The sequence below is a fragment of the Rhinolophus sinicus genome, chromosome 1 (assembly GCF_057876585.1).
Source record: "Rhinolophus sinicus isolate RSI-liver-muscle chromosome 1, RSI-T2T, whole genome shotgun sequence".
NCBI classification, from domain to species: Eukaryota; Metazoa; Chordata; class Mammalia; order Chiroptera; family Rhinolophidae; genus Rhinolophus; species Rhinolophus sinicus.
In genome coordinates this window covers 178,444,269-178,462,141 of record NC_142501.1, presented here as the reverse complement: position 1 = coordinate 178,462,141, position 17,873 = coordinate 178,444,269, and the positions used below count along the sequence as shown (strand labels likewise).

General features: G+C 38.4%; 1 protein-coding gene across 13 annotated transcripts in view; it reads left to right on the top strand.

The window, feature by feature from the left end:
* Positions 1-17,341, top strand: part of ADH7 (alcohol dehydrogenase 7 (class IV), mu or sigma polypeptide) — a 62,002-nt gene extending 44,661 nt beyond the window's left edge. For 11 of the 13 annotated variants that reach the window (XM_088792107.1, XM_088792104.1, XM_088792092.1 and 8 more), the window contains 8 exons: positions 4,880-4,981; positions 5,872-6,010; positions 6,323-6,410; positions 6,516-6,732; positions 11,211-11,471; positions 12,896-13,031; positions 15,429-15,567; positions 16,477-17,341. In XM_088792107.1, coding sequence (XP_088648233.1) covers positions 4,880-4,981; positions 5,872-6,010; positions 6,323-6,410; positions 6,516-6,732; positions 11,211-11,471; positions 12,896-13,031; positions 15,429-15,567; positions 16,477-16,501 — 1,107 coding nt within the window. In that variant the 3' untranslated portion in view covers positions 16,502-17,341. Of the gene's footprint in view, positions 1-160; positions 1,543-4,879; positions 4,982-5,258; positions 5,492-5,871; positions 6,011-6,322; positions 6,411-6,515; positions 6,733-11,210; positions 11,472-12,895; positions 13,032-15,428; positions 15,568-16,476 lie in introns of those variants that run through there. The other 2 variants (XM_088792110.1, XM_088792109.1) reach the window with 2 other exon arrangements.
* The last annotated feature ends 532 nt before the right edge of the window (positions 17,342-17,873 follow it).

Here is a 17,873-nt window from a genome sequence, read left to right as displayed (position 1 = left end):
CTTTACGAGAGATTCAGCTGACAACTTCTCTGAACCTAAAATTAGTACGGATGTGCTGTATTATCCAGTGTGACTGTGAACTTTTTTGCTCAATAGTTTTTTAGTAGGTTACCTTCCAAGTTGCAGTTTTTAACATTTTATCATCCAATCAATTCTCCTGGAGAACGAATTAAGACCATAAAGATTTATACAGATATGAAACCTCACTCGATAACACTATTTTTTGCCTAAGTTTGTTTTTTAGGTTAATGTGCTCTAAGGTTGTGCCAAGGCCTTAAGAGTTTACCACATGAGTATTTCTGTGTTTGTACTGGCACCACCCACATTTGTACTCTTTTTTCTTTGTTCATAAGCACATAACTTTTTGTTGCTGAGATAAAGTTTGGTTTCTTTGGTTTGAAGGTTGAGGCTCACAAAACCAGTTTTGTCCACACCTGCTTAACTTTTGTCTGATAATACCTGCAAAACATGCCTGGTTTCTTCAGTGTTTGCTGCTGAAACAATGGCACTCCCTCTCAAGCCTGAGCTGGTAGAACTTTTACCTGGTAGATTTAATTTGGCTAGTGGGTTGAGATTAATAATTCTGAATTCTGAAATGAAATCTCTCTTGGACGCTCTCCTATCAATACAGTCAGTAAATTCAGGAGATGGCAGCATCATTGCAGCTTATATAAGAAATAATGGCGTGAAGTGGTGAAACAGCTACTTCAGAAGAGCTGAGCACTTGCTCAAGTCAATGAAGCCCTTGACCTATGAGAGCCAGTGCCAGGCTGCCTTTCAGTCCCCTGTGCCCTGCACTGAGCACCCCTGTGCGATGCACAAACTACACAACCGTAGGAGACAACTCTGCGTGTAACAGTGATTTGGGTCCAGATCATAATCTGTCCCCCTGCAGGAGCAACAGTTTTGGTTTTCTTTCTATTTCCCCAAACTCCGAGAAACCACAGCTGTCGATGATCTATGTACCCCTGACTCCCCTTTCCCACCCTGACCTTCTATTCTGATTTGTTTATGTTTCCTTGGCCCTATTGACACTTACGTGTAATTATATATTTTCCACGAAGTGCATGAAGGCTTTGTGGAATGAAGTAGAGCATAAATACACATGTACACGCACATCCTTACAATCAGCTGCGCCGAGCAGAGCAGCTGAAGAAGCACACAATGTATTTTTAATGAATTGTGTTCAACTCAACTAACCTGCCCTGTTTCTATATTCCCAAACACAAGGAGGATAAGAATGCTTTCAGGCCTTTTCAATAGGATTCCTTATCCTGTCTTTGTTAATATGCTTGTTGATAATAATAATTTGCTGTTTTGCTTCTCCTGACTTGATCTGCATAGGGTGGGGCACATGGACCATTGGAAAGTCTTGAAGGCTGTGACTCATATTTCTGAAGGCAGACTTTTGAGCCAGAGTATTTATCTGACAGTACAAGATGCTGTTATTTACAGCACTGTGAGCTGAACATCACTGAGAAAAACTCTCTGTTTACTGAAATACAGAACGAAGAGAAAGGTGCAATGGGCACTGCTGGAAAAGTAAGCAGAATATTTTTATATCCTCATGACCATTATCTAATAATGTGGGGTTTTAGAGCTTTCAATACATTAAAGTAATTAGGTACTTGGGGATGTTTCTTGTGGAATTAAGTGCCTGGGGAGCAAGCATACACTGGGGAGGGCATTGCAGAGAGTGCCAGTAAAGTGGGGTAAAACAGTGTATGGAAGCATTTTTAGTAAGACATTGGAGGAACATGGAGAAATGTGGTTTATACTGATATTATTAATAGTTTAATTTCAGGATAGCTGGGTATTTGCTCTAGCAAGCAAAATGCTTCCATAAGGAGACTTTCAGTAGTCTCATTTGCACACGTTGCGTTCACCTGTAGTTCAGTGGGAGACCAGGGTCTTATTCTCAACCAACTGGAAAAGATTTATTGCTGTTAATGGAAAAATGCTAATTCTGGAATGCAAAGTAGACAACAAAGTATTATGCTTTTAAGGTTTCTTAAGGATGTAGTTTCCATGAAAATATGTTCTAAAAATCTTAAAAACAAGAATACATTCTAGTGAAATATTTCTATCCTTTAAAAACAGAGTTGGCATTAACTTTAGAAACAACTTTAGCATTTTTTTTCATTTGCAAGTTGGTCAGTATTGTTCCTTTCTTTGAATGGTACACAATTGTTTATACAGTTAGGTGCTTTTGTTTGTTTTATTTGTTTTTGTTTAAACAACTTTGCATTTAGCTTTCTTTAAGGTTTGGAAAAATGAAGACGACATTTAAAGTCTGGGTAATGTGACAAGTGAGGAGGCCCTATAATGTTAGAATGAGAAACATTGCTCCTGGACTTGAATAGAAGTAGAATAAAAGCTTTCTAGTTTGGTCAGGAACCTATCAACACTGGATTAATTGGAAATTACTTTTGTACTATAGAAGCTAGCAACTCTACCTACTGAAGGTAATCAATCTTAGGGTTGGAAGGAATCTTAAAAATGTGCAACCCTATCCAACCAATAGATGCTTGAATTCTAGTATTGCCACCTCTATAATGTGGATATCTAGCCAGTGTTAGAATATTTCCAATGATGGGCTCAGGAGGCTCAAGTCAGCACTTTCCAGTTATAATTAATAATATAGTATATAATTTAACACATAGCATAAAAGCTACGTTATTTTGATAGTGATAGTGATGCAATAGTATGGTTTGCATAAAGCTTATATATATCCCAAGTTGCTCTAGTGTTTCAGTGTAGCTCATGAAAGGAAGGGCTCACTTTACATCGGGGATTACTTTTTTCACTTTTTATAACAAATATTTTCCTTTTCATTAAAAAGGTTTAGTTTGCTCGGGTTGCCTTAGCAAAGACCCACAGGGTGGGTAGCTTAAACAGCAGAAATTTATTTTCTCACTGTTCTGGAAGCTAGAAGTCTGAGATCAAGCTTTCAGCTATGTTTGTTTCTTTTGAGGCCTCTCTCCTTGGCTTCTTTCTGTTTTCACATGGTCTCCTCTCTCCTCTGCTTACACAGACACCAACCATACTGCATTAAGGCCTACCCTAATGACCTCAATTTAACTTAATTACCTCTTAAAAGACTCTCCAAATACAGAAACATTCTGAGGTACTGGGGTTTAGGACTTCAGTGTATGAATTTGGGGGAACACAATCCAGCCCATAACCGTGATCATTTTAGAAAATTTGAATAATCAGAAAATATGAGGGAAAAATATCGTCTTACATCCTAAAGACTACCATTGATTTCATTTTTGTTTGTACTTCCCTCTTCACATTTTTTCACCCATATTTTATGTAAATGTACTCACACTATTTAATAATATTTTATCCTGTTTTTCCTACTTAAATTTATAAATGTTTTAAATGTATAACTAATTTCTAGATTTACAATAATTTTATCATTTCTCTGATTGTTTACATATTTATTTACACATATTGGTTTTATATTTCTCTTTATAAGCAGTGCTGTGATGACCTCTAATATATATTAAGATTTTTCTGAATTTAGCATTGTTAAGGTAGATTTTTAAAATGAAATTATAGGGTGAAAGGGTCAAAATAGTAGTGTACAAAGTTTCGGTAATACAAGATGAATGAATGAGTTCTGGAGATCTCAATGTACGGCGTGGTGATGATAGTTAACAATATTGCGTTCTATACTTGAAATTTGCTAAAAGGATAGGTCTTAAATCTTCTCAACACACACACACACACACACCATAGTAACTCTGTAGAGGTGATCGATAAATTATTTAGCTTGATTGTGGTGATCTTTCACAATGTATACATATAGCATCACATTTTGTTCCTTAAATATATTCAATTTTATGTTAAAAGTATCTCAATAAAGTTGCTAAACAAGTAAAATGGGACCATCTACCAGAAAAAAACAAAAAACATTCTTAAGTTTCCTGATATATACTGAAAATTATTTTCCAAAGGTGATGACATAAATGAATCACCCCTTTGACAATACTGTGTATTCTCATTAACTAAATAGTTATTATGGACTTAAAATAGAATTATAAACAACTTTTTTATAATTGAGGAGGACAAATACTTCATGATATATTTATTAACTTGTTGTATTTTCGTCCTATGTCCTTTGGGTGCACCTCCAGGTGTAAGTACCGTATATGGGAGAGCAGGAGTGGAAGGAGTGGGTGTCTTCATGCTTTCCTTATAAATTTGATCAAGCTTTGTATGTATCGAAAATGTTGACTTTTGTCATTTTTGCCTTCAGCATTTAAGACCCAAAGAGATGCAAAAACTAGTCTAGGTGCAAAAAGGGATACAGAGATGCAAAGTCCCAGGTTGAATCATCCGAACTCAGTCTATATACTTCGTGACCTTTATGGTTCCCTTCATCTTTAAGCATGCTAATTTTCTAATTTCTTCTCCATTGCTACGTGATTGTACAACAATTAAATACTGGCTGACATTCTTGCAGAAAAATAAGCAGCATTTTCTGTTTTATAAATTTGCCCTTGTGGACAAGTGACACTAAGATGACAGTTTTGTTAATTTGAAATTGTAGTACAAGAACCTAGTTTAGTGTAAGGTTATGTGACCACAAGCAAAAAGAGCAAAGGGCTGGGAAAGATGTAGTACCTGAGATCTAGTCCAGTCCTGCTTCTCATGTGTTATGCGACCCTGGGTCAATCATTAGGGCTGCATTTCTCATGTATCAAACACGGGTGCACACAAGATGATCTCAAAGGATTACAATTGTAGTTTTTGATGAAAATCATCACGGGAGAATTAGAATGTTATATGAAATCTTCTGTCCATATTTTTATTATTTGGGGAATCTGTATTTGTAATGACACAATGACGACCCATTATAACTCTCATATAGGTTATTAAATGCAAAGCAGCTGTGTTATGGGAGCCGAAGAAACCTTTTTCCATTGAGGAAATAGAAGTTGCTCCACCAAAAGCCAAAGAAGTTCGTATTAAGGTAACAAGCCTTAGGATACATAAGCCTAAAATGTTATCATACCTGTATTGAGTATATCATTGTTGTGAGGTTGGGTTCTTAAATAAGGAGATGCTTCCCAAATTTTTGATATTAATTCTCTTACTGGTCTTGTTGATTGTTGAGAATCCTGTCATAATGGATATGTAATTAATGACTTAATTATCTATTAAAAACAATGCTACTAATCTATGCTATTAAAACTTTTATTTGTTGAATTTTTTATTGACATGGCTCTGATTTTTTTTTAAATGGCTAGTAATTATGACTATGACTTCTTTTAAAATCTTCTGGGAGTCAGATAGTATTGAAACTACTTCTCACAAAGAATGAGGAACTCATTTGTGCCTGGAGAAATGACAACTTCCTGGAGTGTTTTCCCGCATTCCTTTGGACAGAGCCTAACTGTTGGTTTGGACACCAGGTTGTTGAGTAGGCGTTGCTGCCAATCTGTCTTTGACCTTCTCCTGTTACCTAAGCACTGTAGTAACAGTAAGATTTTGCTCCTCAGTTACCTTCTTGCACGCCATTCCCTTTACTTTCATTACAAGAGCCCTAGGAGGGCCTGGCTGTGAAGAATCTACTTTTGTGCCAGCCACATGGTAACATCTGCATCCTGGTACCCTCCCAAGAGCAACAATTTACTCTAGAAAGGCACTGAGATTCAAAGTAGGGCCAGAGGTAGTAATACTGTAAATCTCATGATGAGAGGGATCTTGTCTCATGGTTAATATTAGACTTGGAATCTTCTATGAGTCAACACTATTAGGCAATCATACTGAATAAACAATTATCTTTTCAATATCTAGTTAAATATCCTTCCACTGTGACCAGTGTGCTGGTTGGTGCAATGTTCTTGTCTTTGAACACAGATTTTGGCCACAGGAATCTGTCGCACAGATGACCATGTGATAAAAGGAACAATGGTGGCTAAGTACCCAGTGATTGTGGGACATGAAGCAACTGGGATTGTGGAAAGCATTGGAGAAGGTGTCACTACAGTGAAACCAGGTATGCAGATGTCAAGTCACTAGTTTGAGATAAGTAGGATTTGACTTTCCTATCAAAGGAAGCAGCACAACTAGCATTTGTTAGAGCCTTAATATAATTTAGGAGGATAAAAGGGTACGAGGAGAATAGATGATACAGAGTGAAGTTTAATTTAGCAGTCTCGACCTTTTTCACAAGCAAACCTTATGATCCTTATAAAATTTAGAATACTTTAAAAAAATTCTTGCATTGGCATGGGCTCAAATCACATTTGTTTATTTTATATTTAAATGTTAATGACCAGCATTTTATATCATGATGTTTTCTCTCTAGGTGACAAAGTCATCCCCCTCTTTCTCCCTCAATGTAGAGAATGCAATGCTTGCCGCAACCCAGATGGAAACTTTTGCATTGAGAGCGAGTAGGTTTCAGTCATTTTTACTCTAATACCATTTAAACTGTTTTTAAATCCAATGCTGATTTTTGAATTGACTTAACTAATATGTGTATTTGATGTATCAAATAGCGTTACTGGTCGTGGAGTACTGGCTGAAGGCACTACCAGGTTTACGTGCAAGGGCAAACCAGTCTATCACTTCATGGGCACCAGTACATTTACTGAGTACACGGTGGTAGATGAATTTGCCCTTGCTAAGATCGATGCTGCAGCTCCTCCTGAGAAAGTCTGCTTAATTGGATGTGGGTTCTCCACTGGATATGGAGCTGCTATTAAAACTGGCAAGGTAAGAAGCAGGACGCGCTAGTTTCTTCCTTTTTTATTTTTCAATGACTTTCTTGGAATCCTAAAGATTTTTGAAAAAAAAAAAAAATTTTGAAAACAAATCTCACATGCTGGCTCTTTCCTCACAATGCCAAATCAACTGGAGGAAAAATGAAAACGTTTTTTCGAAACTTTGTTTCTAAATGAGTGAAAATAAAATGTCTAGATTTAATTTTGTTTCCTCAACATTTCCTTCAGGTTCATTTCTCAATTTTAGGTTCTAAAATTTAGATCTGAAATTCACCATTTCTCTTTCACAAAATAAGTATCAGTGCTGCTGTGGTAGTTGGCTAGGGCTGTCATAGCAAAGTACCACAAACTGGGTGGCTCAAACAGAAATTTATTCTCTCACATTCTGGAGACTAAAAGCCCCAAATCAAGGTGCTGACCAAGTTGGTGCCTTCTTAGGGCTGTGAGCGAGGGATCTGTTCCAGGCATCTCTCCTTGGCTGTCTTCATCCTGTGTCTCTTTGCATTGTCTTTCATCTATGCCAGTCTTTGTGTCCAAAAGTCCCCTTTTTATAAGGACACCCGTCATATTGTATTAGGGCCCACCTTAATGACCTTAGTTTAACTTCATTACTTCTGCCAAGACACTATTTCCAAATAAAGTCACATTCTGAGATACTGGGGTATAAGACTTCAATGTATGAATTTGGAGGGGACACAATTCAACCCATAATAGCTGACATATAATACGAAAACATGAATGAGTTTTTAATAATGGTTATTAAAACTCAATTTATGTTATTCTTAATGAGTCAAAGAAGTAAGTAAAATAGCATACAATTCATAATAGTATAGCCATCCCTACAAGCAACTTACTATGGTGGTCTCATCAACTCCAAAGTTTTTAGAAAAAAGCTATATATTAATTGATTCAAAATTTATAACTCAAACTCTCTTCAAGTTCTTTTATCCAACTCCCTGCCTGATATCTCCATTTGGATGTCTCACAGGTATTTCAAACTAAATATGTATAAAATTAAGTTCATACAATTAATTTTAGTTTATACAATTGAGTTTATAAAATTAATTTTCTTAACCCCTACCCATCAAACATATTTTACCCACTCTAATTTTCTTCATCCTTGATCTTCTCTCTCCAATTCCTTGTATGCAATCCAGCAGCAAGCCCTCTTACCTATACATACAAGGTATATTTTAAATCTTTCAATGTTCTTCAACTTACTACCATCATTATATCTTGACTGGACAGATGCAATGGCCTCCCTTCTGTCATCCTCATTATTTTTCTCGGCCATCTTTAATAATTCTCATTTACAAGCCAAAGTAATTTTGTAAAACATATAAATTGGACTACATTACATTTTCAACCAAAAATCCTTCAGTAGTTTTCATCCTTGGAACAGTCTCCTCTCTCCCACTATGATCCAGCCACACCTGCCTCTTTTAGGATCCTCAGACCTCAAGCTGTTCCTGCATAAAGGCATTTACTCATGCTATTCTGATTATCTAGAAACTCATCTCCTAAGCCCTTGTGTGATTGGTTCCTTAATGTAGCTCTTGGTTTAAAATCACCTGCTTGCTTAGAGAAGTGATTGTTTTTCTGTGTACTCTATCTAAGCAGAAACTTTTCCCCATTATTCAAGGAAACATAATTGCTTCATGGATAGTGGTGTGTGCCCCAAATTTCAAACTCTCATTATATCTTTAGTCTTCCTAATTAGACTATAAGCTCCAGGGAGGTATATTTATCAGAGACATGAATTCAAGACAGGTCTGAGGTTTATGAATGTATAACATTAGCATGTATACACGTCAGTGGCATATCTTAGTTACTACTATCTTCTAGATTTCTTTGGAAAGTCCTCGCAATGGAACATCCCTTGCCAAAGGTCTCTTTGAGATTTAACTTAAGAATTTTCCTCAAGAACTTTCTCAAGAATTTACCAAGATAGAGGTGGAAGAAGGGACATAGGACATAGTTTTACATTAATATTTGTACCTCTTTTTATTCTACTTGATTTGTTAGCATCATATTAGTACTTGGCTAATACACTATTCAGCAAGACATTCTCCACTTTTAGGTATGATTTTTTTCCTGGAAGTTAAATCTTAAGGAAAATTACTTAAAGGAAAATGCATTTTTTCCTTTGCCTATTTTAAAATAAGTCAAACTTATTACATGAGGGTATGTTGGGAGTCTCTAAAACTCCTTTGGTTCAATGATTCACTAGAAAAAGCACAGAAAGTTATTATACTCATGGTTACAGGTTATTATAGCAAAAAGATACAGATTAAAACCAGCAAAAAAAATTTTTTTAAAGCATGTAGTGTGGAGTCCAGGAAAGACCAGGTACAAACTGCCGGTTGTCCTCTCCCGGTGGTGTCCCATGGACAGAGCTTAATTCTCCCAGGAACAATGTGTAACAGCACATGTGTGTCAACCAGGGACATTCACTCAAGTCTTGGTGTCCAGGGTTTCTACTGGGGAACCTACACATACGGAACTCACATGGGTGACCTCAGCTACTCAGACCCCAGCACCACCAGCAGTTAAGCTGACGGCTCAAAGCTCCAGGCATTCAAAAACAGGCATCCACCATAAACCACATTGTTCGCTTAAATGATCTGACACAGCACAAGGTCTCAGGTTCACAAAGATACTCATATCAGGCAGGAAATGCCAAAGATTCCAAAGTTATCTCCCAGGAGCTGATCAAGGGCCAGTGCTGAAGGCCTTTGGAACGGTGAAGCATAGATTTTTACTAAAGAACACTAAGGGGGTCAGAACAATGAAGAAAAACAATAGCAAAAAGTGGAAACTTACTACATTTTAAATTAATAAAATGTTTTTAAATAACCTATATTTGACAGTTTTATTTTAGATTATGGTTTCCTTCCACAACAATGATGTGGATAATTCACTATAGATATTAACCTCCAGTTCCCATTCCCTAGAACATAAAGGTTGGGAAAGGGAGAGAAGTTGTTGGTTTTTTATGGTTGTTGTTGTTGGGTTTTGTTTGTTTGTTTCTTCAGTTAGAGGAAATACCTGAAATTAACAGAGACGGGGACCATGTTCAACTCAAAGATTCGGAGGCAGGATGACTATCACTATACAGATGGGTGACTGAGACCCGCTGAGCAATGTTTAGAGGTGTATTCCTTGGTGGTTAGAAAGACCACACGTCAGGGCCACCAGAGTCTAAGGCTTGCTAGGGATTAAATAAGGAAGGCTGAATGAGGTCCCAGAAGACAGAGCTAGAATCATAAACTTTTGTTCCTAAATATAGAACCTGAAATGGAACCATCAACAAAATGTGCCATCTCACATGTAGACAATGAAGCTGGCAGATAAACTGGAAGAAGAGGCAGAGAATGCCCAGTTTAGTTTCTGGTATAAAACTATAAAATGTTAACCACCAAGGAATCCATCAGTAGTTTATTGAATGGATGAATGAATGACTGAATGATACTTGAGAGAATGACTGCACTGATTTCAAAGCTCCAGATTCAGGAATGGAACTGAGAGATTAGGATGACATGGCTGAAAATAAAACTCATGGAGAGTGGGTACAATTCTCTGTCGATCTCTGATTACAAGTGGGGACGTTTCAAAACACATGCACATGTACACAAGCTATTTTTTCAAGGTAATTCCCGCAAGAGAGAAGAAAGTCAGAGAACCAGGATGTCTGGAAAAAAAAAGAAAGAGAGATAAAGAAAGACAAAAGAGGGAGGGAAGGAAGGAGAAAAGGAAAGGGGGAGAGAGGGATGGGGGCAGTGAGACAGAAAGAGAATGAAAGAAGGAAAGGAGTGCCGTACCCATCCTGTAGGTTTCCCTCAGTTCGGGGGTCCCTGCAACCTGATGGGAAACATGATTAGGATTCTTCCAGCAAGAAAATTACTTTTGGCTAGAACATCCTTTAATATAGAACAGTACAGGGTAAAAGTCCCAAAATTGATTTAACTACACTTATTTCCTGGAGCTACACATGAATCATTTAATTGCAACATGGAAGTTTGACTCTGATTTTTTTAAAAAAATTATTTACAAATGATGCAGAGTTATGGTTACTAAGAAAATGCCAGTCAGGCCAAACCTAAAACAGTACAGCTTTGTGGAGAAGAGATAATACAGATCTGAGTGCTTATTTAATCTTGCTTTGGGGTTGGGTGAGGTTCTGCGTGGTAGCCAAGAAAGCTGCAAAAACTTCCACAACAAAGGCCTGAATGATGTAACTTTTTATAAAGGGTTTTCGTTTATCTGGCAAAGACTGTATTTGTTTGTTTTTTCTGTTCTCAGACTTGCTGCTGTTTTCAGTCCTCTTTGGCACCTTATCATCAGAACAAGTGATCCAATCCTGAGATCACAGTTGTCCTCTGAATTCTGTGTTCCTAATACTGGAGATACATTGCAGGTTTAAATTTTTGATCCTGCCTCTAGATTTTACTGGAACTTCTCTCTCCACAGGTCACCCCTGGTTCCACTTGTGCTGTCTTTGGCCTCGGAGGGGTTGGCCTTTCAGTCATTATGGGCTGTAAATCAGCTGGTGCATCCAGGATCATTGGAATTGACCTCAACAAAAACAAATTTGAGAAGGCCATGGCTGTAGGAGCCACCGAGTGCATCAGCCCCAAGGACTTTACCAAGCCCATCAGTGAGGTGCTGTCAGAAATGACAGGCGACAATGTGGGCTACAGTTTTGAAGTTATTGGGCGTCTTGACACGATGGTAAGAGCCAAGATTAGGGGAGCCACACGATCCCGAACCTATTTGATCGCACAAGGTAAAACTCATTCTCCATAGCTCAATTAACAACCAACTACGGAAATACCCATTAGGCAAAAACGTAACCACAAAGAAATTGTGCCTAAAAAGTCAAAAGCTAATGATCAGGTCTACGTGACCAAAGTGAAGTATCACACGACATCACATCCCTCTCATATGACTGAGTGCAAGGTAGTCAACCATCTAAACAAGTTCCTGGGTTCTCTTCTTTGTGTATGTGGATTTCTTGGCAAAGGTGATTCCATCTCTTATACCTTAGCAAGCCAAACAGCACAAAATGACTCCCTGAGGAGAGATGAGGAGATCCGTGTGGAAAAGGGACTATTCCAAATTTGGCATTCTCTTCCTCCAAATCCATGATATATCCAACTTCTCACTCTTGACACCCGAGCTTTGTTTTCTCTCATCAGAATTTCCTTAGACTAGGCGCCTTCAGCTTTCTCAAACATGCCTCCATTGTGGCAGCCAGCAGCACCAGACCTCCATGGAGATCTGAGAAACAGGTCCCGAGCTCGGGGGTAAGAAAGCCCCACCTGGGCTAGGGTCAGGAGACTTGGAAGTATGGGACACAGTCAACCATGGTCATGTAGAGTAGTAGATTCAATTCACTTTAATAATTTTGGTAATTTATGAAAAATTAGTCTTCAATTTACCGTTGTTGTCATACTCCTTTCCTAGTGCCAGTAAGAATTATTCTACACAAACAAATAGCATTCTATGTTGTATGTTTATACAGTCAGCGTGCAATATTGGATATATTTTTATGGCCTGTTGATTTCCAGAGGATACATTGATGAACCTTGATCTCTGAAAAATGCCAACATTTATTGCTACAATCTAGCAAATATTCAAAAACTATTAATGAAACAATGGATGAGTGAATGACCAGAAAATGGGAGGTCAGTCTCAGAGCTGCAACCAAAAAACACAGATTCTTGTATCTCAAATATTAGTATTTTATTTTTCAAACTAAACTTAAAAAAAAAAAAAACTAGCTTAAATGATTTAGTATAGTTAATTCAATTTAGTTCAAATGACCTTCGTAAGCTTATCTTTTCAGATATTAATTTGAAAGTATCACAGGAATTTCCCCCTGTATTTTGATCCATGGCACACTGAAAATGCCATGAATACTTACTATAGTAATTTCTGTTTTCTACCTAAAGGGCAAAGGTATCAAAGAGTTAAACTCAGACAAGAGTTGTGTTGAGAATTTTTAAATACAAGCAGAAAACAAAAGGACTAATTTAGTGTCATGAATTAGAAATGTCAAATAACTACTGGAACTCTGATAGTATGTAGGGCATTTATAAGCCCAAGAAATATTATGAGACCTAAACGAATAGTCACCTTCATTTTAAACTCAGGTTGATGCCCTCGCATCCTGCCATTTGAACTATGGGACCAGCGTGGTGGTGGGCGCCCCTCCATCCGCCAATATGCTCACCTACGACCCTATGCTGCTCTTCACTGGACGCACGTGGAAGGGATGCATTTTTGGAGGTAAGGAAGGCAAAGCCCAGGGCTGGTGGCTTTAACTCTGTTCCTTTGGCAAGTAAGAGAAGCCTATTGTCTCATATCTCCCTTACGGGTCTTTCTTCCAAGGATGGGTATGAAGAGATCTAACATGAGACTGAGCGCAGTGACACAGAAGATGATTGGCCACTGCTCACCTTGATTTAGGGTCAGTAATTGTGGGCACATGTTTAATATCAGTATTTGCAACTCAAGTTCCTCCAAGGCCTGACTGAGAGGCATCAGCAGTATCTCTGTGGGGATGATTTTATGCTGATTTAATCCATTCTCAATATATGCAAGAACATTTGTAAAAAATAGAATTTATTCAACTCACAATAGCATCAGCAGAAGAGTTCTGGACCCAAAGCCAAAATAAACGAACAAAAAGGGATTGTCGCATTTTATAGGGACAACTGACTCACTCTAGAATAACTGATGCAGACGATGGTCAATTCTCAGTCCTGGTCTTATGTGAAGTATCAGCAGGATTTGACACAGCTGGTGGCTCCCTTTTTGTCAAACTCTGTCTTCACTTGCCTTCTTGATTTTACTATTTTGTTTGTTGTTTTTGTTCTGTTTCTTCTCCTACTACGTCAGCAGTCACTCCTTCCAGGAAGGTGCTGCATCCTCTGCATCCTGAGACCTCCGACTTCGTTATGTCCTCGGGCTCAGTCCGCACACATGCTCTTCATTTACATGCACTTCCCATGTAATCCCCTCCGGTCGCATGGCTTTAAATACACCCTGTTTATAACCCTTAAGTTTATATCTTCAGCTTAGATGTCCACCTCAGCTACAGACTCATATATCCAATTGTCTACCTGACATCTCCACTTGAATATTTATAGACATGCAAACTTAACCTGCCCTAAACCACTCCTGATTGCACCACTTGCACCCTAACCCTCAATCTACTCCTCCCACCATCTTTCCATCTCAGTAATGATGGCTCCATCATTCCTGTTGATCAGGCCCAAACCTTGGATTACCCCCTTTCTCTCACATGATGCATATTGCAGCAAACCCTGTTGGCTCTGTCTTCAAAGTACATCCAGGATCTGACCACTTCTCACCAGCACCATCACTTCTCCAAGCAACCATCATCTCCTTCCTGTAGTATAGTAACTTCTTCAATGGCCTCCCTGCTCTTCACTCTCCCCCATATAGAACATTGGCCACAGAGCAGCCAGAGTGAGACTGTTAAAATAGAAGTCAGGTCAGGTCAAGTCCTTCTCAAAACCCTCTAATGGCTTCCTTTCACATTCGGAAGAAAATCGCAAAACATGCAATGGCAGAAGGTCCCATGTGATCTGGTTCTCTGACCCTAGTTACTGCTCTTCTGTTTCACTCCGCCCCAACCATGCTGGCCTCGCTGGTCTCACTTGCAAACACTCCACCTCAATGCCGTTGCATTTACTCATCCCTCTCCCTGAAATATTCTTTCCCAAGTTTCCCAGCTAGTTCAGTTCCTTTGTTTTTGCCGAAATGTCACCTTCTCTGGCAGGCCTCGCCCTGAGCTTTACAAAATAGTTTCCCTGCCCCTCTCCCCAACTGTCCCCTGGCTCTGCCTATCACCCTGAGTCTGCTTCACTTTTTCTCCCTTGTAATGTCACTGGGTGATGTGCTCTGCATTTGCTTGTTTAGTGTCAGTTTCTCGGCACTAAAATGAGAGTATGCTCATGCTTCCTGAGAGCAGGGAGTTCCTCTGTTTTGCCTCAGCTATATTCCCATCCTCTTACATGGTGCCTGGTACTTGTATATACCCAATTGATATTTGCTGAATAACTGAATTTTATTTCTAATATTCCGAAATAATCCCCTCACATCACATGAGTATATTAAGGGAGGAGGCTCATCTTATATCTCTTATTGTTTGTTCCTCAGTTCAAGTCTTACTTCCTCTAAGGATCCTGCTCTAAAGAACTGTATTTGGATCCAACCTCCTGTTGCTCTTGTGCCCCAGATAATGTTGTGGGAAGAGAACAAGCTTTGGCCTTGCATGGAGCGTTGCCTGTGTCATGGGTGACCTTGACAAGAGCTGTAGCAGCAGAGTGCTGAGTGTGCTCAGGAGAGATTGGCAGGAAAGGAAGTGAAACTGGAAAGAGTAAATTGGAGATGATTTTTTCTGTAAAGAAGTTATTCTGTAAAAGGAACAGAGATACGGGGCAGCTCAATGGAGATGTTGGGGTCAAGAAATGTTTTCGTAGGGTTTTTGTTTTTGTTTTTGCCTTTGCTTCTTAAAGTGGATGAAATATAGCTTATTCGTGTGCTGTTGAGAATAGTCCCATATGGGGCAAAGATAAAAATGCAGGGAGAGAAGGAGCAAATATAATATAAAGATCATTAAGTGAAATCTGAAAAGAAATATATGCTTATTTACAGGTTGGAAAAGCAGAGATGATGTTCCAAAGCTAGTGAATGATTTCCTGGCAAAGAAATTTGACCTGGACCCGTTGATCACCCATGTTTTACCTTTTAGAAATATCCAAGAGGGATTTGAACTGCTCTATTCAGGGCAAAGGTACCTGTTGTTGTTGTTGTTGTTGTTGTTGTTGTTTTATGGTGATGTTGTCTCCTCCCCACAGGTTACTTTTAATATTTAATATTTATAAATGCACCCACATCTTCCACATTTTATTTTCGATTCTTTAACCTAGTAAGATTGAAATAGCTGATTTGTTTTTCATAGATGTAATATATCATTGTCTTACAGTAACCAACTGTTATAAATCCTTTGTGCTTTGGTTCTCTACACAGGATTGATTTCATTTGGCTGTTTTTATGTCATCTTAAAGATGCTAGCTAGCTTCCTCATGAAACACCATAAAGTTTCCTTACTTTACAGTTTTCAAAGTGGTTTTTTTAAAAGTGCTTTCTTCTGATTCTGCATCCTGACTCCGTTGGATTCAGGCCTTCACTGCACTGCTAAAACTCAAGTTGCCGCAAGCGTCAATGCCTTAGCATGGTTTTGAAAGACTTACTATTCATTTATTAATGTATCTAGTCATTCCACAGCAAAGAACTTAGCACCACTCTACTGCAGCCTCCGTGCCAGGCTCTGGGGATAAAGGGAGGGTGCAGGTCTCACCTACTTCTACCATCTCCTAGGCCTCCAGAAGCCTAAGCACCCTGGATTACACTCTCCGTGCACACCTTCCTAGCCTTATTCATGCTTTCCCTTCAGCCAGAAAATTCTTTCCCCCTTGTCAACCTGTTGCAACTGTGCTGAGGCTTCAAGAATCAGCTGTGATACCCCTATCAGAGACCCCAAAGAAAGAAAATGAATTGGTGAGGACCTCAGGTCCAGAAGGATTTCCAACAGCAGAATGTACCTAAATCTCCTGTAACAAATAAGAAGATAATTGCTTAAACTGTTCTTGTTTGGAATGTATGGACAGAAATCAGTAAAACGATCATGTTTACCTTTCAGCATTCGAACTGTCCTGACGTTTTGAGATTCTCAGTGGCAGGAGGTCGTGTTGTGTGACGGTGACGTGGAGCTTCCCTTTCCACACTCACCTCTGCTGAGATCCTGGATCTATTTCATAAGTACAAGCAGAAGTAGAAGATTGGTGACGATATCTAATCTTTATGAAATAAATTCTTAGAGTCATATGAGCACCTGGGAATTAGCAGGGGGCTTGGGTCAAATATATTAAAATTTTAAATTTACATTTCCTAAGGCTATAATTATACATTTTGAAAATATGTACTTGAATTTTTATGTTAAAATGGAGATTTATTTAAAAAGAGTTTTAACCAGCCGCCACCACTTAGAGCAGATTCAGCATTAAAGATGTGGTATATGTATTTCCTAAAGTAATATTAATTTGGTGGAAGGTCTTTAACATATTGTATACATGCTTTTTTAGATTCAAATGTAAGGTTTTTTTTTAATTTGTTATAAATTAAATTCAGTTTTGAAATCAGCTCGTTGCATTGTACAAGTTGATTAGATTAGGAAAGAAATGGGGAAATTTTTTAATGATTAACTTTAAGAATCATCATTATGTAAATAGGTGGACCTGAAAAAGCATACTATCAGGGTGCATGAGATATTGGCCAGTCTATATTAATATTTCAGTAAATAAGCCTTTTATAATAATACTTAAATATCAAAGTGCAGCTAGTATCACATTGTAATACATACCCTATTAGTCAGTTCAGTAAAGTAGGATTACAAATCCCTAAGTACATGTTTACTTAGTAATGACTCAATTTTCCAAAAAATGTTTTGAATTTGGTACAATTGCACTGACACATCTATCTAAATAAAATTTAAATATTTTACAAAATGTTTTTGTGGTAATATATTTTGTTTGAAGAGGGAGTTTCATTTTGTGATTGAATTTTTACTGGCTATGGATAAAATGTTAAAGCACCTAAAAAACACATGAAATACTTTATAAAAACATGAAAAATTGGGGCAGCCGGATGGCTCAGTTGGTTAGAGTGTGAGCTCTGAACAACAGGGTTGCTGGTTTGTTTCACACATGGGCCAGTGAGCTGCGCCCTCCACAACTAGATTGAAGACAATGAGCTGCCACTGAGCTTCTGGAGGGGAGGCCGGATGGCTCAGCTGGTTAGAGCTCAAGCTGTCAACAAGGTTTCTGGTTCAATACCGCATGGGATGGTGGGCTGCGCCCCCTGCAACTAAAGATTGAAAATGGCAACTAGACTTGGAGCTGAGCTGTGCCCTCCACAACTAGATTGAAGGACAACGACTTGGAGCTGATGGGCCCTGGAGAAACACACTGTTCCCCAATATTCCCCAATAAAATATTTTTTTAAAAAAAGAAAGAAAAGAAACACAAGTAAGGTGACCAG